The sequence below is a fragment of the Perognathus longimembris genome, chromosome 23 (genome assembly GCF_023159225.1).
Source record: "Perognathus longimembris pacificus isolate PPM17 chromosome 23, ASM2315922v1, whole genome shotgun sequence".
NCBI classification, from domain to species: domain Eukaryota; kingdom Metazoa; phylum Chordata; class Mammalia; order Rodentia; family Heteromyidae; genus Perognathus; species Perognathus longimembris.
Window position 1 is genome coordinate 33,494,876 of NC_063183.1, and position 21,929 is coordinate 33,516,804.

General features: G+C 57.2%; 1 protein-coding gene across 1 annotated transcript in view; it reads left to right on the top strand.

Moving 5' to 3' along the window:
- The first annotated feature begins 10,924 nt into the window (after positions 1 to 10,924).
- Positions 10,925 to 21,929, top strand: part of Rasgrp1 (RAS guanyl releasing protein 1) — a 38,117-nt gene continuing 27,112 nt past the window's right edge. The window contains 2 exon segments of the mRNA XM_048332614.1: positions 10,925 to 10,984; positions 14,191 to 14,369. Coding sequence (XP_048188571.1) covers positions 10,950 to 10,984; positions 14,191 to 14,369 — 214 coding nt within the window. The 5' untranslated portion in view covers positions 10,925 to 10,949.

The window sequence follows — 21,929 nt, forward strand, 5'->3', positions numbered from 1 at the left end:
ACGCCTCCTTGCAGGAGGGTAGGATCTGCTGAACCATCTCTACAGAGCAGGAACAGGGTTTCTGGGGCACCACGGCTGGGAAGGCTAAAGGAAAGGCTCCGTGGAGGCCCTGAGAAAGGGGGAGGGGCTGTCTGTACACTAGATGTGAGCTGGGAGGTGGACAGCACAGGGGAGATGGCTAAAATAGAGTACGTTCTAATTTCCTTTAAGAATTTTGAACTTGCGGGGTGCCAGGGGCTCAGGCCTGTAATTCTAGCTACTCGGGCAGCTGAGATCTGAGGAAGCTGGTTCAAAGCCAGCCTGGGCAGACACATCTGTGCAGCTCTCATTGCCAGTTAACCAGAAATGGTGTGGCTCACGTGGTAGAGCAACAGCCTCAAGCCAAAAGCCAAGCAAGAGCATGAAGCCCTGAGCGCAAGCCCCGGGACTGGCACCGCACACGAACACAAACCTGGCACGTCAGCTGCACCTGCTCCAGCTTTGTGGCTCGGGCTAAGCGGGCGCTGCGCTCATCAAAACCGAGCAGAGCACAGGGCGGGGGCTGCATGGAGGTGACTCCTCGGGTGTGGACGTTTTCTGCAAGTCATTTTTACGGCAGTCTTGTCAGGTACGCTGGCCCCTTCCCTGGTCAGAAAGCCAAGCTCGATCTTGAAGAGACGGTGCGGTTCTCAACATGTAGGTGACTCCTCCACACGGCCCTTGCCTCTGTCTTGGGGAAGACTCGTGAATAGTCAAGGAACCGGCAGGGATGACAAGTCCGTCCTCAGAACCCCAAGAGGAAGCAATCACCTCGCTACTAAAACCTCCAGAGGAAGTTAGGAAAGGCCTGGGGTTCCCCAACCCGGGCCCCTGAAAGTCCCTCGGGAGACCTACTCCCTGGTCCCCAATTTGTCAGATTCAGTCTGGCTTAATTCCAGAGGCCTCAAGCCCAATCTCCTCCTACACCCAGGAAACAGGTTCACCTCCGATGGTTTGGGGGTCTGTTTTGTTTTGTTTTTTTGCCAGTCCTGGGCTTGAACTCAGGGCCTGAGCACTGTCCCTGGCTTCTCTTTGCTCAAGGCTAGCACTCTACCACTTGAGCACTTGAGCCACAGCGCCACTTCTGGCTTTTTCTGTATATGTGGTGCTGAGGAATCGAACCCAGGGCTTCAAGCATGCAAGACAAGCACTCTTCCACTAAGCCATGTTCCTAGCCCCACCCCACACACACCTTTTTTTGCCAGTCCTGGGCCTTGGACTCAGGGCCTGAGCACTGTCCCTGGCTTCTTTTTGCTCAAGGCTAGCACTCTACCACTTGAGCCACAGCGTCCCTTCTGGCTTTTTCTGTTTATGTGGTGCTGAGGAATCGAACCCAGGGCTTCATGTATAGGAGGCAAGCACTCTGCCACTAAGCCATGTTCCTAGCCCCCCCACCTTTTTTTTTTTTTGCCAGTCCTGGGCCTTGGACTCAGGGCCTGAGCACTGTCCCTGGCTTCTTTTTGCTCAAGGCTAGCACTCTGCCACTTGAGCCACAAAACCACTTTCGGCTTTTTCTGTGTATGTGGTGCTGAGGAATCGAACCCAGGGTTTCATGCATGCTAGGCAAGCGCTCTACCGCTAAGCCACATTCCCACCATGGTTTTGAGGTCTTTGTCGCCTCAGTTGTGTTCAGTCTAGGAGACACTTTCTGTGTTCCAACCATGCAGCCAGTACCAGCGGATATCTGAGTTTAACCTCGCTAAGAAACTGCTAGATCAGTAAAGCTTTCAGACAGACAGACAGACTGGTAAGAGGGTCATCTTTCCCCCGGACTCTATTCCTGTCCAAGTATTATTTCTTTTGGATATGTTCATGTGATACAGCCCTGCCCTCATGAAGCTCATGAGAACCACTACGGGTAAGAGAGGGAAGGCCAGCTCCTTTGCTCCCCGTCCAGAAGGACTTTGTGCCGAGCAGCGAGTGTCAGGGACTCCAGTCAGAGTGCAGGCCGCCCAGCTTCCAGGTGACACGGTTTCAGGCAGCCCGTCCCGTCCACAGAACAAACGACTTTGGTTCACTTAAGGAAAGAAATTCGGAACACGACCCACCAAAAGGACTTTTGTTCTGGTCACTCTTTTGAAACCTCAATTTTCTTTAGCTCCGGTTGAATTTGTGTCATGAGACAACAATGAACATAGTGTTCCGAGAGAGCTATGCCTGCCAAGAACGTGGAGGCTAAGACTCTGCTTCCAAAGCCACCCCTGTCTTTCAGGAACCTGTCCTAGTTTTCAGATAGCCACACGCTTATCCCTAAAGTTACAGCACACAAGCCAGGGGAGTGGCTCATGCCAGAAATCCTAGCTACTTAGGAGGCAAAGATCAAGAGGATTGAGGTTTGTAGACAGCCTAGGCAAAATAAATAATAAATACTTCTTGAGACCTCCCTCTCAACCAATAAAAAGCTGGGTGTGTGTGCTGGGAGAACTGGGCAGCCATATGCAGAAAACTCAAAGTAGACCCAAGCCTAGCACCATGCACCAAGATCAACCCAAAACGGATCAAGGACCTCAACATCAGACCTGAATCCTTGAAACTACTAAAGGACAGAGTAGGAAAGACGCTAGAACTTATAGGCACAGGAAGGAACTTCCTGAATAGAGTCCCAGGGGCACAACAAATAGGGGAGAGACTCGACAAATGGGACTACTACAAATTAAAAAGTTTCTGCACAGCTAAGGACATAGCCACCAAAATAGAAAGACAGCCAACCATATGGGAAAGGATATTTACCAGCACAGCAACAGACAAAGGCCTGATACTTGTCACCTACAGAGAACTCAAAAAACTAAGCCCCTCCAAGCCCAGTAAACCAATTAGGAAATGGGCAAAGGAGCTAAAGAGAGACTTCATAGGAGAAGAGATAAAAATTGTAAAGAAACATATGAGGAAATGCTCAACATCCCTGGTAGTAAAGGAAATGCAAATAAAAACAACCCTGAGATACCACCTCACTCCAGTTAGAATGGCCTATACTCTGAACTCAGGCAACAACAAATGCTGGAGGGGGTGCGGGGAAAGAGGAACCCTTCTCCACTGTTGGTGGGAGTACAAATTAGTACAACCACTTTGGAGAACAGTATGGAGGTTTCTCAAAAAGCTCAATATAGACCTACCCTATGACCCAGCCATACCACTCCTAGGCATCTATCCTGAACAACAGGTCCCAAGATATCAAAAAAACTTCTGCAAGCCAGGGACAGTGCTCAGGCCCTGAGTCCAAGCCCCAGGACTGGCCAAAAAAAAAAAAAAAAAAAAAGACATCTGCACTTCCATGTTTATCGCAGCACAATTCACAATAGCCAAAATACGGAAACAACCCAGATGCCCCTCCACAGATGAATGGATCCAAAAAATATGGTACCTATACACAATGGAATACTACATAGCGATTAGGAATGGTGAAATATTGTTATTCACAGGGAAATGGTCAGAACTTGAACAAATAATGTTGAGCGAGACAAGCCTCGAACACAGAAAAAAAGGGGCATGATCTCCCTGATATATGACTGTTAAGATGGGGTGACGGAGAGACAGTAGAGACCAGGTCTGTGAAACCAAAAACCTCTTGTCAAATGGTATTTCCCACAAGATTGGGGCAGTGACCCAACAATATGTAACTAAAACCAAACAACTACTCAACATATAAAGGTCAAAAATTGACCTCTCAGTGGATCATAATAGCTCAAAAGCTATGTATGTACGTTCATATAAGACTACTGTCGACATATTGTCTAATATCGACGTTGCATTTAAAGCCCTAGGCGAATTTTCTTGGGCTTGGCCACGTGGCTACTGTATATGTTCTTGATACATTGTATATTGTATATATGTCTACTTGACCTAGGGAAGGGAAAGAAAAACGGTGTAAGATAACACAAGAAATGTACACACTGCCCTACTATGTAACTGTACCCCTTTATCCTAACACCTTGTCAAAAAAATTTGTTTAATAAATAAATAATTTTTTTAAAAAGCTGGGTGTGGTGGCAGGATCTGCCTTCTCAGCTGTGTAAGAAGAGTAAATAGTGTCACAGTCCAGACTTGCCAAGGCACAAAGTAGGACCCTATATGATTTTTGTTTTATTCTGTTGTGTTTTTTTTTTGCCAGTCCTGGAGCTTGAACTCAGGGCCTGAGCACTGTCCCTGGCTTCCTTTTGCTGAAGGCTAGCACTCTGCCACCTGAGCCACAGCGACACTTCTGGATTTTTCTGTTTATGTAGTACCAAGGGATCAAACCCAGGGCTTCATGCATGCAAGGCAAGCACTCTACCACTAAGCCACCTTCCCAGCCTCTGTTGTTTTTCAATGTAATTTTAGGACTCCCAGGAGAGAACTATTTGCCAGTGCCAGAGTCTGAACTGAGGGCTTTACACTTGCTGTGCTTGCTAGCTCGGCTGGCGGTGTAAACCACTTCAGCTAAACACTCTGTTGTAAGCATAGCTTAATAAGTAATACTTCTTGGTTTGCAGTTAGAAAGACCTAAGGAATGATGCTTCAATCGCTAGATCTAATAACTTCCTTTTTCTTGTAAAGACTCTCAAAAATTAAAAATATATATATATTAAGCTAGGCATCAGTGGCGCACATCGGTAATCTGACCTACTCAGGAGGCTGCCATCTGAGAATCGGAGTTTGCAGCCACACTGGGGAAAGAAAGCTCTGTGAGATGCTTACCTCCAATCTACCAGCAGAAAGCCGGAAGTAGAGCTGTGGCTCAAGTAGAGCACTAGCCTTGAGTTAAAAAGCCAAGTTAGAGCGTCTGACCCTGAGTTCAAGAACCAGTACTGGCATACGTACACACACACAAATTACAGGAAGAAACCGTTTTCTGTCCCCATCGATAAAGGAAACACACACACACACACACACACACACACACACACACACACACACAGCACACGTGCCTGTCCTGTGAGAACGAATACCAAGCTAGAATGGCCAGTGACATGTTAACAGCACATTGACTTCTCCTTTCGCTTTTCAAAGAATTTGAAAGTGAAAACTTGGGGCAGGGCCAAAAGAAGCCTTGAGTTCACAGCTCCCCCACCCTTGTCATTTTGAGGGGGAAGCCGATGCGAGGCTAAGGAGCGAGGCCCAAATCCTGATGGTGGCTGACACGACAGCTGAGCAGCTGGCATCCCGTGGGGGTGACTGACCCTCTGGAGGGGCCTGGCTCCTTGGCCTCCCGCCCAGCCCTTCCTAAGGAGGAGTACCTACAAGGTCAAATGCCGACCTTCACTCGGGGGACAGCTTAGCCAGGACAGACCCTGCTCGGGACCCACGACAGCTTTCCATTTCCTCTCTTCCAAAGCCCAACAAAAATGACAGGGATTGTCATGCACATCGAAGCATGCAAACAATCCAGATCACACTCCTCTCTATGCCAATGGCGTCCTAAAACGTATTCTTAATATTTGTATGTGAGTGCATGTGTGTGTGCGCGTGAGTGAGCACGCACATGCTGGTGTGCATGCCCCAGTATTACACCTCGATTTCAGGGGCTCACACTTTTCCTGCTTGGCTCTCCTATCTCCAGGTTGGTGCGCTACCACCTGAGCACATTCCCGCTTCTGGCTTCTCGGTGGTTAATGGGAGGTACGAGTCTCTCGGACGTGTCTGCCCCCGACTGGTTTGGATGTACAATCCTTGATCTCACCTCCTGAGGGGCTGTATTTGTTTAATTCTGTGGAGGAAGAGGTGGGCGGATGCCAGCAGGTGCTTGTGACACTCCGCCGAGTGGAGGTGGGTCTTCTGGGGGTGTTGTCTTGGGATGCGAAGGTGATGAGCTGCCCCACGCCACCCTCTCCCGGTGTCCATTTTTCTGCCGCTACAGGGCAGAGTCACGGCAACCCTGATCCTGAGAGGATTTATTTTAAAAACACCATTAACATTGAATATATATAACTTGCTTATTTCTCACATACATCATAAATCTAACTCTGATTTCTTCACACCCCCCCACCCCACCCCACATAGAAGCTAACAATCTCAAAGCAACTCCTAGCACAGCCGGCTCACACCTGCCTGGGCCAAATTAAGATCGGTCAGGAGTCACTCCCTCTGGGAGCACGCTGTCACTTTGGGGCACCTGTATGTCACCCAGAGGACACTTCCTTCCGCAGGTGGCAATGCCTCTCCCTCCCTCACCGAAGACTGGCAAGGCAGGTACTCCAGAGCTGGTGCTTGCACACGTGTGGGTACACTTCCTTGCCCCCCCCCCATGCTCAGAACGAGGTATTTTCCATGTATATTGCCAGGTGTGGGAGGAAACGGAAACAGTACAAAACAGCAAATGGGCACTGTCGGCTTTTGCTATAAATTGAGCATCTCTTAAGGATGGATACTGAGAAATCCTCCCTCCAAAAAAATAGGTTACAGTCAGTTACAAACTAGACAGAGATGCCAGCAGTCTCGATTATATTTGCAGCCCATAGAAGCTTTCGGCTGTTTTGTTCTTTATTAATGCATTTCTAATTCTGACGATGCACTTTTCTGTTTCCCGGTCTTAGGTTTGAACTCTGGGCCTGGGCACTGACTGTCCTTGAGCCTCTTTGTGCTCAAGGCTAGCCCTCGACCACTTGTGCCACAGCGCCACCTCCACGATAACGCACTCTTGCACGCGACTGTATCGCTGGTGAACCGCAAACCCGGTGCGAGGGAGCAGAGCCCCCCGCTGGGCGAGCCAGGCTGTGTGGGGACGGGCTCCCGGGCACTGACTGGAGAGCCCTGCCGGGACAAGGCAGGAAAAGACAAGTGGACATCCAACCGCGCGCGCACAGCCCACAAAGGTCAGCTACAGCTGTGTCCTTGGAGCAGGCACACAGTTACACATGAACAACAGCAGGGGTTGGAGGCGTGGCGCAGGTGGTAGAGCACCAACCAATGAGCGAAAGTATCAGATGCTGAGTTTGAGACCTGGTCCATATGTATCTATCTATCTATCTATATATATATATATATATATATATGTACATAAAACAACTGGCCTAGGGGCTGGGGATATGGCCTAGTGGCAAGAGTGCTTGCCTCCCATACATGAGGCCCTGGGTTCAATTCCCCAGCACCACATATACAGAAAACGGCCAGAAGTAGTGCTGTGGCTCAAGTGGCAGAGTGCTAGCCTTGAGCAAGAAGAAGCCAGGGACAGTGCTCAGGCCCTGAGTCCAAGCCCCAGGACTGGCCAAAAAAAAAAAAAAACTGGCCTAGCAGGGTGCCCGTGGCTCACACCTGTAATCCTAGCTGCTCAGGAGACTGAGATCTGAGGATCACGGTTCAAAGCCAGCCCAGACAGGAAAGTCCATGAGACTCTTACCTCCAATGAACCACCAGAAAACCGGAAGTGGCGCTGTGGCTCAAGTGGCAGAACACTAGCCTTGAGCTGAAGAGCTCAGGGACAGCGCCCAGGCCCAGAGTTCAAGCCCCATGACTGACAAAGAATAAAAAGATAAAACAACTGCCCTCCTAGAGTGACATGAACCACCACTCCCGCTCCCCACACGGCTCCCTGTCCGCTTGCTGCCCATAAACAAGAGAAAATTGTAACCCAGGGTAGTGGGACTCTGGGGGAGCAGCGGCCCGAGCAAGCGCCCCCACGAATGAACGTCGTCCTTGCCTGGGTAAGCTGGCCTGGCCCGAGCTCCCCAGCCCCAGAGCGAGGCTGAGAGGGCACGAGAGAGAGAACACCTTACCACGGATGAGTCAAGCCCAAGTTCAACTTCCCTCGGGCTGCTCTCTGCCTGGGAGAGTTTCCCTCTCACCAGGTGTGGGGGGCTCATGCTGTATCCAATCTCAGCCACGAGGATTGAGGTTGGTTCAAAGCCAGTCTGGACAGGAGAGTCCATGAAACTCTTATCTCCACTAACCACCAGAAAATCAGAAGTGGCGCTGTGGCTTACAGTGGTAGGGTGCTGGCCTTGAGCAAAAGAGCTCAGGGTGAACACCCAGGCCCTATGTTCAATCCTCACAACCGAGAGAGGAGAGGAGATGGGAGGGGAGGAGAGGGGAGGGGAGGAGAGGCGAGAGATTGAGATTTACTCTCTAGCTGGAAAATAATGCATCAGGCTGAACTGAAAATGATGAAGCCTGTGGCGGGGCGGGGGGGGGGGGGGGGGACAGGACCGTGCTCTGCTTACTTAGCACAGGGGTAGGAGGGGCCATTAGAACATTACTGTGAAAATCAAGCGTGGCAATTCTTGCCACTTGTGCATGGAACATTAGGTTTCCTTAAATATGAGCCAAAGGAGCCAAAGGGGGAGAAAAAGACCTGCTTTAAAGTGAATGAAGAAACACCTGCCGGTGACCCCGCTTTAATGTGTAACGCCTTTCCCGCTGCTCACGCGCCAGTCTGCCCATCAATCTTCAAGAGCCGTCATGCTCCTTGTCTAAACGCTTATCGCACGGAACGGCTCTTTACCCTCCACCCACCAACACACACACACACACACACACACACACACACACACACACATCCTTTGGCTGATCATTTGAATCTTTCTAAGAACTGAGTTCCCCCCCCCCCCCCCAGCTTTTACCTGTGCCCCTTCGGAGGTGTGAAATGATTGGGCAGGGTGAGCAGAGTTAGGAGCTAGACAGACACGAGGAGTTTGAAACGTAGTGGTTGTGTGAGAAAAGTGGTTCTTTAAATGCTTGCTGTTCAGGTGGCCCTGGCGGCCTGTGCACAGAGGCCTGGCATTGGATTTTAATTAAGTTGGCCCTCTCTGTCCAGCCCCACAGGAGTGGTGTGGTTGTTCGATGAATCTCAGCCTGGGCAGAGCTGGGAACCGCTCCCGGAGGCCTCTGAGTCTTAGCAAAGGCTGTGGATTGTCAGACTCAAGGGCTTTGTTTAACCCTGCGGCGGGGCCTGGGGGCCGATCCTTAGGGCTGGGTCTCCGCAGGTCACCCGCTCTTCCTTACCTGCTCTGTTCTCCTTCTCCAAAGCCTCTTCTTTCTCCTCCCTCACTTCTGCTCTGCCTTCTGTCACCTTTGCATCCCGGCCAGACATCACTTCCTGCGAGCAGCTGGCTCTTCCCCAACCCGGAGCCAAGGTGAGCCAAGGGGACCACAGGGCCCCCGTTCCCAGCCTGTCCCCTCCCCCCCACCCCGGCCTGGCACACAGGTCGCCCTTTCCACATTAAACATGTCCTTGGTGCTGACTGGAAGTGAGACATGGGTCGTGTCATGTGACTTTGCCAAACTTCTTTGGGGCGCCCGTGGGGACCCACTTTTACCACTGGGTTAAGAGAAGTTCTTCACTTGCTTCAGGTCACGCAATGAGGACCGAGCTTCAGATTCAGGAGCCGCGGAGCTCACGCTCTGAGCTGTTAACGCCATCCTGCACCCCAAGCATTCCCCAAAGGGGACTTGGCCGCAAGAAGACGCTTTATTCAACGTACCTGAGCGCTGCTGCTGCTGCTGCTGCTGCTTTGCTTTGTTTGCAGAGAGGAGGACTGAGCTCAGTGCCTAGCACTCGTGCGGCCCAGTGCTCTTCCACCGAGCTAAATCCCCAACCTGGGGCGCGGCGGTACTGATCGATGTGTCTGGACTCGGCCTGACTTTCCCGGGCTGGGGTGACTGCAAGGAGCTAGGGGGTGCGGTGGTGACGGGGGAGGGGGGGTCTGCAGTGCGGGCCAGCGCGCGGTTAGGACGGCGCGGCCGGCAGAGCGGGGGCCTGCGCGTGGCTGTCTGCTGGTGGCCGGGTGTAGACGGCAGAGGTGCCCCCCACCCTCGTTTCCCCCCCCCCGCCCCCCTCTCCCGGCCAGGTTCCAGCAGGAAGAGCGGGGGAGCGCGGCCCACCCCACGCTCCTGCCCATCCTTCCCCCGGCCGTGGCTCCCGGGCCGCGTCCCCGGCTCCCCTCCGGGCCTGGCCGCTGGGGCTGGGGGAGCCGCGCGCCGGCACGCCCGCCCCGTCGCGGCCCTGCTCCGGCGCCCTCCCGTCGGCCCGGCGCGGCCAGCGGACGCCCGGTGCGCAGGTTTAGGCCCCAGCCGTGGCCGCCCGGGCTCTGGCCCTCCAAGCCCGCTCCCCGGCGGGCGCCAGGGGGCTCCAGCCCCGGCCCCCGAGGCAGGGGAAGCGCGGGGGGCGCAGGGGGCGCAGGGGGCTGGGCAGGGGGCTGGGCAGGGGGCTGGGCAGGGGGCTGGGCAGGGGGCTGGGCAGGGCGGCTCCCGGAGCGGGGGGGGGGGGGGGGAGGGGGGGAACTCGGCGGGGCGGGGGCCTGAGGGGGGGCAGGGGTCGGCAGGTTGAGGGGCGGCGGGGCGGGAGCCTGCGGTGCGGGAGGTGGGGGGCGACGGGGGGGGGGGGGGACGGGAGCCTGCGGGGCCGGGGGCGGCGGTGCGGGAGCCTGCGGTGCGGGGGGGGGGGTGGGCGGGGCGGGAGGTGGGGGTCGGCGGGGCGGGGGCCCGCGAGGTGCGGGGGTCGGCGGGGCGGGGGCCCGCGGGGTGCGGGGGCCGGCGGGGTGCGGGGGCCCGCGGGGTGCGGGGGCCGGCGGGGTGCGGGGGCCCGCGGGGTGCGGGGGCCGGCGGGGGTGCGGGGGCCCGCGGGGGGCGGGAGGTGGGGCGCGGCGGCGGGGCGGGGGCCGGCGGGGTGCGGGGGCCCGCGGGGCGGGAGGCGGGGCGCGGCGCGGCGGGGCGGGGCGGGGCGGGGCGGGAGCCCGGGGCGGCGCCGGCGGGGAGGAGCCGAGCCCGCGCTTCCCCCGCCCGGCGCGCGTCAGGTGTCGGCCGCGCTCGAGCCGGGGCCGCGCACAAACTTTGCGCCGGGCTCGCGGGGCGCCGGGTCCGCCGGCCGGGCGCGCGGTGGGGTCCGCCAGGCGCCGGCGTGCGGGGCTCCGGGGCGGCGCGCGGGGCGCGGGGCGCGGGGCGCGGGGCGGAGCGGCCGGGGAGGCCGGCGCGCGGGGCCGGGCGATGCGCGGCGCTCGGTGAGGCGGCCGGGCGGCGCGGCCATGGGCACCCTGGGCAAGGCGCGAGAGGCTCCGCGGTGAGTGCGGGCGCGGGCGGCGCGGGGCGCGGGGCCCGGGGGGACGGGCGCGGGGGCGGCGCGGGGCCGCACGTCGGGCGAGGCCGCGGAGGGCGGCGGGGCGAGGGCCGAGCCCGCCCGGGGCTCCGCGTCGGAACGGCGGCCGGGCCGGGCCCCGCGCCCGCCGCCCTCGCCGCCCTCCGCCCCCCTGCGCGGGGGTCCCCGCCGCCCCGCACCGCGGCAGCGCCGCCTGGCGACGGCGCCCGGGGAGGCCGGGTGGGACCCGCACCCTGCCCTCCCCCCCGCGTCCCCCCCGCGCAGGGCGGGGGTCGCGGGCTCGGTCCCCCCGGTCCCCAGCCGCGTGGGTTTCCAGGCTGCCGGGCAGGAAACGCCAAGGCCGGGCGCGCGGCTCCGGACCCGGGCAGCCCGGGCCGCAAGCTTGCAACCCCCCCCCACCCCACCCCACCCCACCCCGGCCTCGGCGTGCGTGGCCTCCCGGGTGATGCGTCTTAAGCCCTCCTCCTTTCTATCCGAAATGCGGCCTTCTAGATCTTTCTTTGAATCTGCCTCCAGTCCCACCTAGTGCTGCTGAGAGCACCTGCCTGGGAGACCCGCCCGGCCAACCCCAGTGGGAATCCAGGGGAGAGGAGGGAGGACCAGGGAGGAGGAGGAGGACCAGGGAGGAGGGGGGGGGGGAGGAGGGGTTCGCCAGCCAAGAGAAAATTCCCGGTCCCTTCGCCCTCCAGTCAGCTCCGGCCCAGCAGGAGGGGCTCTGACTGCAGATGCGGCCCCTGGCGCCTGCTGCCAGCTCCCCAGCCTGCCTTGTGTGTGTGTGTGGGGGGGGGGGGTTAGTCTTAAGGGATGCACAAGTGGGTTTAGCGTTGTCCTCACTTCCAGGGAGGGAAGGGGGGAGCCAGGCTGGGGCGTGCGGGAGAGACGGGCGGCGTGCGAGCCTGTTCCCCCCAGCCCGCCTCCCCATCTCCACAGAGGAGTACTTTGCAAAATGACGGCGAGCCATCCATCCTGCTCTGGGGGCCCCCGGGACAGCTCCAGGGGGCAGGGTTGGACTGTGGTTCTGGAATGCATTCACCCTCATGGCCTCTTGGTGACAGTCTCCTGGCTACTTCTGCTGGACGTGGAAGGTTCACGGTTACAGGCAAAGGAGAGGGCCGTGAGCTGCATAAAGCCACAGCGGCGCTGGGTACAGTTCACAGGTCGGGCAGAGTAGCAGAGTGACATCCTGTTTTTAGCATCCTGAGGAGGAGAACTTGTCTGCAGATGTCAGAAGCAACCTGACTTCTCAGCTAGGGGTTTCCAAACTCGGGCTCTCCCTCGTCAAGTTCCCGGTGGCCCCCGCTCTTTTGTCTTCTGAGTTGTGTTCTCAGGTGCGGATCTGATTCTGAGGGCCCTGGGGCCTGGGCAAGGCCGGCCAGAGCTTGGTCTTCCAGGATCACTGGGCCTGTGGCCCATGCCAGTGGCTCCTTCAGTTGCATTGGCCTTGGCGGGTGGGAATGCAGATCGGCCCAGGAGCGGGCGTGCCACAGACCCTGGACAGCCAAGGCGCTGCTGCCCAAGGTGGGGCCCTGCCGAGGGCAGGGTCTCCTAGCAGGCTGCCTCCAAACCCAGGGCTCCGGGCGCAGAGCACTCGGCGAGCCCCTGTGGCTGAGATTCCCCTGTGTCGGGGAAGGGCTTGCAGAATCTGCTTGTTCCTCTGAGAGGACAGATATCCAACTGCTGGGCCCTTGCCTTCCCTCCCCTCCATCTTATTCTCCAAGTAGGTTTTTGTATTTTTGTATTAAGGAACTTCCAGACTGCCTTCATGCGTGAACAGCTAACCTCTAAGGAGATGTTTTATGCTCTGGCAAGTACTCTCCTTCCCGTCTTCTTCACCATGCCCCCCCCCCCCAGCAAACACCGCTTCCGTGATCTGTGCTGCTCTCTGCCTATAGCATAGCGAGACATTACAGATCTAAGGTGTATTTCTCCTTTACCTTCTCTCTTCTTTCATAATAAGTCATGAACTAACCAAAGCCGCAGTAGGGAGAAGAGAATTAAATGGCAATCTGCCACAAAAGGTACCAGTAGCCACAATAATCACTATTGAACTTGGGAAAGATTGCAGGTATCTGTGTCTTTTTTCCAGTGATGAGGAAAAGCTTTTTAAACCCTTCCTAAGTCATTTTTATGAAATGACTTGTGTCAGGGATATCATGATCAAAAAAAAAAAAAAAGCTGGCAGACTGGGTGCCAGAGGGTCACATCTGTCATCCTAGCTATGCAAGAGGCTGAGGTCTGAGGATCTAGGTTTGAGGCCAGGCTGGGCAGGAAAGTCCATGGTGCTCTTACCTCTAATTACCCAGCAAAAGAGAGAGAGAGAGGAAGGAAGGGAGGGAGGGAGGGAGGGAAAGGGAACCGTGGTAGAGTACTGGCCTTGAGCTGAAAAAGCTAAGGCACAGCACTACGCCCTGAGTTCAAACCTCAGTACTGACATACATGCGTGTACACACACACACACACACACACACACACACACACAGAGCTGACCGAGTAGGTGAATGTCCATTCCAAACTTGTCCTTTAACATTTAGTTCTAGAACATCCCTCCTAAGAATCCAGCTTGCTTTTCTTTTTCAGTTATCAAGGTCCTAAGTAAGGACTTGACGGAGTAACGTGTAGTGGTCAAAGTTGTCTTGGGGATCTCTTGTGTGACCCATTATAGCATGTGATCTCTTAGGCCCAACCCAGAGTGACTTCAGATGGCCCTCTGCCCCTCTTGCTCCCCACTTCCGGGCCCTCTCCCTCCAGCCCCCTAAAGGTGTTTCAGAGGCTGCCAGGCCTCCGGCACTTCTCACACTGCTGGAGATGCGTGACTGGCGGGGGAGGCCGGCCTCGCTAGCCTCCTAGCCTCGCCGGTTCTCAAGGCCCCCGTCGGGGGCTTAGCAGCCCAAGTCAAAGTGCGGGCCGGAGCCGCGGGCCGGGCGTCCGCCACCTGCCGCCCGCCTTCCGGAAGCGGGAGGCCGCGCATCCTTCCCCTTCCCCGGGAGCTCTCACCCGGTGGTTTGCCGGGAAGACAGCCCTTTGACAGCCAACCAGTCGGTCCAGTGCCTTTGCCAGGAGGGAGGGCTGTGCCCTCGTTCAGCGCGGCTGTCCTCCACCCCTCTCCTCCCCAGTCCGCCTGGGAGCCCGGAGCCCGGCGTGGCCTCCCTCACGAGCCCTCTCCTCCCCAGGAAACCTCTCCATGGCGCCCGAGCTGCCCCCAAAGCGCGACTAGAGGCGAAGCCCGCCTCCCTGCCCGGCCACCCCGGCCTGGCCCAGGTCACGCAGCTGGGGATGATGGTGCCCCTGGGGCCCCCGGCCAGAGGGGCCAGCCTGGAGGACCTGCTGGACGGCTGCATCCAGGCCTTCGGTAAGCCGGCCGCGGGGAGGGAGGGAGCATCACCGGGGAGGGAGCACCATGGGGAGGGAGCACCGCGGGGAGGGAGCACTTCGGGGAGGGAGCACCAAGGGGAGGGAGGGAGCATCACGGGGGGGGGGGGAGGGAGGGAGCGCCGCGGGGAGGGAGGGAGCATCACCGGGGAGGGAGCATCACTGGGGAGGGGAGGTAGCATCACGGGGAGGGAGGGAGCACCGAGGGGAGGGAGGGAGCACCGCCGGGTTACTCCTTCCTACATTTTTTCCCTAAGGTGGTTTCTAGAAGGGCAACCTGGATCGGATTCAGGGGCTTTAAAAATAGCTTTTGAGTCTTTGAAATGCAGGCAGCGCGTGTGCCAGGCCCGTGTGCCAGGCCCCCGGCGCGTGACCGTGTGGGCGTCGCGGGCCGTGGGGAGAGGCGCCGCGTTTAAAGCGAGAAAAGTGAGAGAAGTGGCCGGGCAGGCGAGCTGGCGTTGCAGGCGGGGCGGGGCTGTGTGGGGGGGGAGGGAGGGGGATGGCAGGGGGCACCTGTCCCCCCTCCCCAGGGCACCTGCCCCCCCTCCCCAGGGCACCTGCCCCCCCTCCCCAGGGCACCTGCCCCCCCCTCCCCAGGGCACCTGCCCCCCCCTCCCCAGGGCACCTACCCCCCCCTCCCCAGGGCACCTGCCCCCCCCTCCCCAGGGCACCTGCCCTCCCTCCCCAGGGCACCTACCCCCCCCTCCCCAGGGCACCTGCCCCCCCCCTCCCCAGGGCACCTGCCCCCCCCTCCCCAGGGCACCTGCCCCCCCTCCCCAGGGCACCTGCCCCCCCCTCCCCAGGGCACCTGCCTCCCCCCTCCCCAGGGCACCTGCCCTCCCTCCCCAGGGCACCTGCCCCCCCCCCCCCCGCGTGCAGGGCACAGAAAGCCTGGGTGCTGCAGGAGCGAGTGCTGGGGCACAGATGAGAGAGGCAGCCCGTCCCCCCGCCGCCCCGTCCCCCTGCCGCCCCGTCTCTCTCCCCCACCGCCCTGCCCCTGCAGAGCCGCCGCGACCCCGGGCTGGGGAGGGCGCTCGCCCGCGGGCGAGCTCCGCGCGGCACAGCCGGTCCAGGGAAGCGTGCCTGGCGGGGCGGCCCCGGCTTTCTACTGCAGCCGCGATCGCTCTGCTCCCGGGCGAAGGGTGGACGTGGAAGGGGCGCAGCGGCGTCTTGGAAGTCAGCGCTTCCCCGCACCCCGGACCCCTGGGTCGGAACACAGTGTGGCCAGGAAGAGGCGGGGGGCCGAGCGGATGGTGGGGAGCCAGGCAGGCAGCCCGCCCCCCCCCCGGGATGCTGGCGGGGCTGAGGGCTGGCCCCGAGCTCGCTGGCAGCCTGGGGAAGGACCCGAGGGCGCTCCGGGTGCCACTGCGAATGCTTTCAGCCCGGTCCACAGAGCCGCGGGTCCCGGCGGATGGGGCAGCGGAATCACGTGGAGGTTGTTTTTCAATTCGGCCGAGAGTTGAGCCCCACCCTCCCTCCCTCCCTCCCTCCCTCCCTCCCTCTCCGCTTGAGTAGGTCAGGGCAGGGTGGGGCCCGGGAATTTGCATATCTGACAAGTTCCCAGACACCTGCTGCCTGGGCTCCTCCCAGAGTCCAGCTCAGAGAATCACCGCCTCCCAGTGAGGTCGGCTTCCCAACTTAGAAAGGAGACAGGGCTGGTGGAGCTCAAAGGTACCCCAACTCCTTCCCGGCGCGTGCAAGTCCCCGGGTTCAACCCAAAGCACACACATCCATAAGTGGATGAATAAATAAAAAGCCATTCTATTCCCAGATTCATTTCGAACAGAAGAGAGTGGCAAGGTATAGATGTCCCGCCCAAGCCTCAACCCAAATCGGTTTCCATTTCAAAAGAATGGTTACACAACCAGCGCAGTAGAGGCGATTGGGAGCCATTCCCACCCCCCCCCGCCCCCCACTGTGCCCATACGCGGCCTAACGCAAGGCACACTGCAAGACGCCTGGCCCGTGTGCCGTCTTCACCTTCACCAGATCGTAAAACGCCCGGAGCCCGGCACTCGGGCTCGTGCCCAGATTCTAGCTACTCAGGAGTCTGAGCTCTGAGGATGGCGGTTCAAAGCCAGCCTGGGAAGGGAAGTCTGTGAGATCCTTATCTCCAATCAGTGACTGAAAAGCCAGAAGTGGAGCTGTGGCTCAAGTGGTAGAGCACCAAGAAAGCCAAGGGACAGCACCCTGAGTTTGAGCCCCAGTACCGGCACACAAAGAAAGACAACGTGAAGCTGGACCTCAAAACCTCACTAGCGACAGTTCAAATGCCCTGGCCCTCCTTGGTCAGGTCCTCACCCGCACGGGGGACAGGGCGCTGTTGCCCAGGTCACCCCCCAGCGCACCTGTGCCCGCTGATCTCTGTTGCTCTCACGGGAACAGATGAGGGAGACGCCGGGGCCTCAAGCTGTCTTCTCTATCGTTGACCCAGACAGCAATGGCTGGGTCCAAGGGCCTCTCGAAGGCAGGCTCTGCCCCAGGCTCCCCTCCCGTCCCCTTCTGCCTGTAGCCCTGGTCCTGTGGTAATGGAGTCGGGGTGGGCACCCCCAGAGTGGCTCACCAGACAAACCAGAGACCGGTCAGAGGGGGGAGAGCCAGCCTCGTGCTGGGAAGAACGCCGTGCTGGGTTTGATGTCCTCGCTGTTGTGAAATCCTTAGTCACTGTGTGGGACAAGAGGCCCCCATTTGCAGTCACGGGGACCTCAACACTGTGTGGTCAGTCGCGTGTGTAAGGACAAGCTCAGAGGGAGAAAAGAATTTACCACGTGCTGAAGACCTCGTAGAATGATTCCGATGTCTGTCATCTTTTCTTTTTTCTTAGGGCTATAGAATTGGGGTGCTTACATTTATCTCCTAGCTGTGATATGCTAGATTATTTTGAACTGGCTCCAGAGAGATTGCTGGCTCTTCCACAATTTTGCAAGCCCATTGTTAAACACAGCAATCTTGGAAGTTCATTTATAGCTGGGTGCTAATAGCTCGTCCTGTCATCCTAAGTACCTGGAGGCTGAAATCAGGAGGATTGTGGTTTGGAGCTCAACAACCTAAGAAGTTTGTGCAGACTGCCTCTCTGCAGAAGAAGCTGTGCGTGGCCTTCCCAGCTACATGGGAAGCGGAAATAGAGGATCGCTGTCCTGGCCAGCTTGGGCAAAAACGTGAGACACTGTGTTTAAATAATCAGACCAAAACAGGATGGAGGTTTGGCTCAAGCAACTACTTAGTAAGCAAGCGCAAAACCTTACACTCAATCTATTAGGGGAAAGTATGGATTCTGCCAGGGTTTTCTGCATTCGTCTGCACGGCCTGTAAGATGACCAGGCTGTGCTCTGCTGAGGCAAAGACCCGTGAGTCACAGAGAGCATCCATTATCAGGAAGGCTGACGGTAGGGCAGAGAAGAAAGCGGAGATCTGCACTCCAGAGGGGCCACCGTGTGGCTTTTAGCGGTTTGAACTTGGGACCTTGCACTTGTTAAGTGGGCGCTCCAGCCCTTGAGCCACACTTCCAGCCCTTTTGACACCGGCTATTTTGTAGTTAGGGTCTCACAATCCTGCGTATGCTTCCTGCTGTCGGGAGGTGGACAGGTGCACACCGCTGCCCATTTCTGTTGAGATGGAGTCTTGCAAAATGTTTTGCCTGGATTGGCCCAGAGTCATGCTCCTCCTGGTCGTAGCCTCCCCAGAAGCCCGCATTACAGGCATGAACCGCCATGCCCTGCTGCTTTTGCTTTCTTGATTTACCTCAGAATCCTCCAGTATTCAGCCATCCTTGTTTCTTCCTAACCAGCCCTCAGTTTTGTGGACTTGAGTTTTCCTTGTAATATGTGTGTGTGTATACATCCATACGTATATCTATATACACATGTATACACACACAGTCTGTATTTGTTTGTGATTCCACCTGCTTTAAATGCCTCTTTTTAGGCAGTAGGCACTAATGATGTGTCCAGCCTACCTCATTCATGTTTTCACAGTGGGCTAGCCACACTTGCAGTTGTCTGTATGTCTGTACTACCTCTTCATAGATCCCTTTCCTATTTTTTGACTGTTCCTTAATGCTTTTCTGTGAGCTCTGGGCCTGGGCGCTGTCCCCGAGCTCTTCAGCTCAAGGCTAGCGCTCTACCACTTTGAGCCACAGCGCCACTTCCAGTTTTCTGGTGGCTCATTGGAGATAAGAGTCTCATGGACTTTCCTGCCCGGGCTGGCTTTGAACCGTGATCCTCAGATCTCAGCCTCCTGAGTAGCTAGGATGACAGGCGTGAGCCACCAGCGCCCAGCTGCTTAATCCTTTTTTTTAGGAGTTTTCAAACTTTTTTTTTTTTTGGCGGTGGAGTGAGTGTGGTAATAGTGGGCTTGAACTCGGGGCCTTGTGTTCTTGCCTGATTTTGTTGTTGTTGTTGTTCTCTGTGACTTACTCCGCACCTCCATTTCTGGCCGTTTGCTGGTTAGTTGGACATGAGAATCTCTTAGATTGGTCTTTTCAGGCTGGCTTTAAACCATGATCCTCATATCTCAGCCTCTTGAGTAGCGAGGATGACAGGAGTGAGCTCCCAGTGCCTCTGTGTGTGTATGCGCACGCGCATGTGTGTGTGTGTGTAAAAGCTATTAAGTCTTGAATGTCAGTTGCTCTAGGCATTTCTAGTTTTTTGTTTGATTGTTTTTTGGTCGGGCATGAGCCTCCAGTGCCCAGCTTTTCTCTGGACTGTTGAAAAAGGTGTAGAACTTGCTTTAGCAATAGCTAACTTTTGAGTAACTGCTACCGTGTGGACACAATTTTAATAATATATAGGTTAAATCCCCTGATTTGTAAGCTCTTGTATTTACAAACATCAATCCGTAAATCAGGTCTCATAAATTAAGTAACTTTTTTGGATACAGAAAGCACCGGCTAGACAAAGGAGGGAGGTTAGATTTAGTCCAGGCCAGGGCGCCCAGGAACATTTCTCCACCTCCTGGGGTGGCACTGTGTCTGTGGACAGCTGGCTGCACGCTGTAATCAGATGCGCAGTTTGATGACGGATTCTGTATAACTCTTCGCCTTCCCATAGTTCACGTCTTAAGCAATGCTGATCTTATTATAGTCGGCATCGCCTTTGGTAGAGGTGTGCGAACTCCTAAGAACCACTGTTCTAGACTGATTTTTTAAAAACGCAAGTCTGGGATAATTCCCATCAAATAGAGGACATCAGAGTTGAGGGTTGCTTGGCAACGAGAGCAAAGCTAATGAGGAGTAAAGGCGTGGCCGGAAGCGGACTTGGGAGGGCCGATGGCCTGAACCGCAGCTCCCACGTGGCAAGGTCTCTCTTCTGTATGGACAAAGTGGGCTGGAGTTTTACTTTCAGAAGCAAAAAAGATCATTTATCTTTATTAATTTTTCCCTCCCCCTTTTGGTGCCAGTCCTAGGACCTGAACTCAGGGCCTGGGCGCTATCCCTGAGCTTCTTTGGCTCCATGCTGGCGCTTTACCACTTGAGCCACAGTTCTGCTTCCAGTTTGTGGGTAGTTGCTTCAAGGTAGGAGTCTCACGGACTTTCCTGCCTAGGCTGGCCTCAAACCTGGAGCCTCAACTTCAGCCTCCTGAGGCTGAGGCTTCTAGGGGTGAGCCCGTGCCTGGCTTGTTTCTCTGACCTTTCTAGGGGAATCCGAGGTAGCGCCCACAAGCCACAGGTGTAGCTCCGAGGTGGGACCTGTGCTTCCGTGGGGAGGGGCTGGGCGGGCGCCGCCCCGGGGAGGAGGCTGTGTCCTCTGCTTTGATTTTTTCCAGAGCTTGGTCAAAGGCCTGGGGGAGAAACTGAGGTCCTTGTTAGAATCTTCTAGCAGGAGGCTCCCTGAGCATGGAAGCTGAATTGTAAGGACAGAAAAAAGCGGGAACTACCAGAGACTTGACAGTTTCAAGCCGAAGGAGAGAGGAAGAGAGACTCAGAAATAGGGCAGCCGGGTGAAGTCCTCTCACGTTAGGAAAGGAGGAGCCTTCTGCCGGAAAGAGTGTTTCGGGGGCGGGGGGGAGGAGGGCAGGGGGGAGGGGGGCGGCGGGGAGGAACCTCGTCCGCCTGCCTTCATGGGTCTGAAGCACAGTGCAGGACTTGATTTCATAGAGCAGAGAACCCGGAGTGCTCGGGAACCACAGTGTGGTTATTTTATGATTGCTGAGTGGCACTCCATTTTGCGGCTACCCCGCCTTCTCCTTGTCCAGCCCTGGGCGGTGGCCCCTGGCGTGAGCCGTAGGTCCTGGCTGTGGGCCGGCAGGTGTCCTGTGTTGTGCTAGTTGAGCTTCCGCCGGACGGGACCCCCGCCCCACAGGAGAGGGAGTGTGGCCTGCATCCTGTTGTTCTTGGTAGAACGCCTGTGCTGATTTACACACACACACCCCAGCAGTGTGTAAGTTCCTTTTTCTCCACATCCTCGGGTGCATTTGTCAGTGGGATTGCGTGAGTGTGTGTGTGTGTGTGTGTGTGCGTGCCAGTCACTCTGTTTGACGTGCATTTTCTTGGTGGCTCAATGGTACTGAATCTTTATTATGTGTATTGGTTGATTATTTCTGGTTTTTGAGAAGAGTGTGTTGAGGTTTTGTAAACATTTTAAATGCTGATGGCTGTTTTTTGTTCTTTATTGTTCTTCCCAGCCGGCGCGGCGTTTCTTCTCTGTGGCTTGCTTCTCTTTCTGGGAAAGCGCTTTTTATTTCCGGTTGGATGTCACCCCCGTAGTGTTTTGCTGTTGATTGCGGGGCTCTGGGGATCCTGTCTGGGAGGCTGCGGCGTGGCGTACAGTCTTCAAGCGCTCGGGTTCGCGAGCGAACCTCAGCCGCGGCCCTCCACGCGAGGCCAGGCCACCAAGGCCACGTGGCCTCGTGCTCCAGGGACTCGGATCCCGACTGCTGTGGGCCCCGTGCTGCCTTTGCAGACGAGCGTGGTCACCTCCGGACGGCCGGGTGGCGGCGGGAATCGCGGAGGGCCGCGGAGCCGCGGGAGCCGCGAGTGCAGTGGTCTCGCGTGAGCGTTCCCAGGAGCAGAGCCTGAGGCACGGATGGGGACGCCGGCGGTGGCTGGCACGTTGTCTGGAGCGGCCGGGGGAGGTCGAGTCCTGTCTCTGCGTGTGCCGAGGCCGGGCCTGGCATCGTGCGCGTACGGGGCCGTGCACTCGCGAGCTCTGCCACACAGCAGGAGAGTGCAGACAAACAGCCGGGAAGCCGGGCGGCGGCGTGGGTCACGGTGAGGACTCTGCACACGCAGTAGCCACTGAGGAGCGGGTTGGCCGTCGTCACCCGACCACCTGTGCTCTTCTGCTGGCGGTTCAGCCGGGAACAGCACGCACCCTGGGTGGACACTTCAGGAAGTTAAGCAGATCCGTGAGCTCCGACCAGCTGCCCGCAGTGAGTAGAGACGGAGTCCGAAGCCTTGCGCTGGAGTTTGGAAACACTGCCTTTGATAGATCCTAGATGGGGGCAAACTGGATCCTTTCGGCCTTCTGAGAAATAGTAGGGGACTTTAGCAGATTATGAACCTGAGGTAGTCACGTTACGCGTTTCCTAGAAAGCAGTTAAA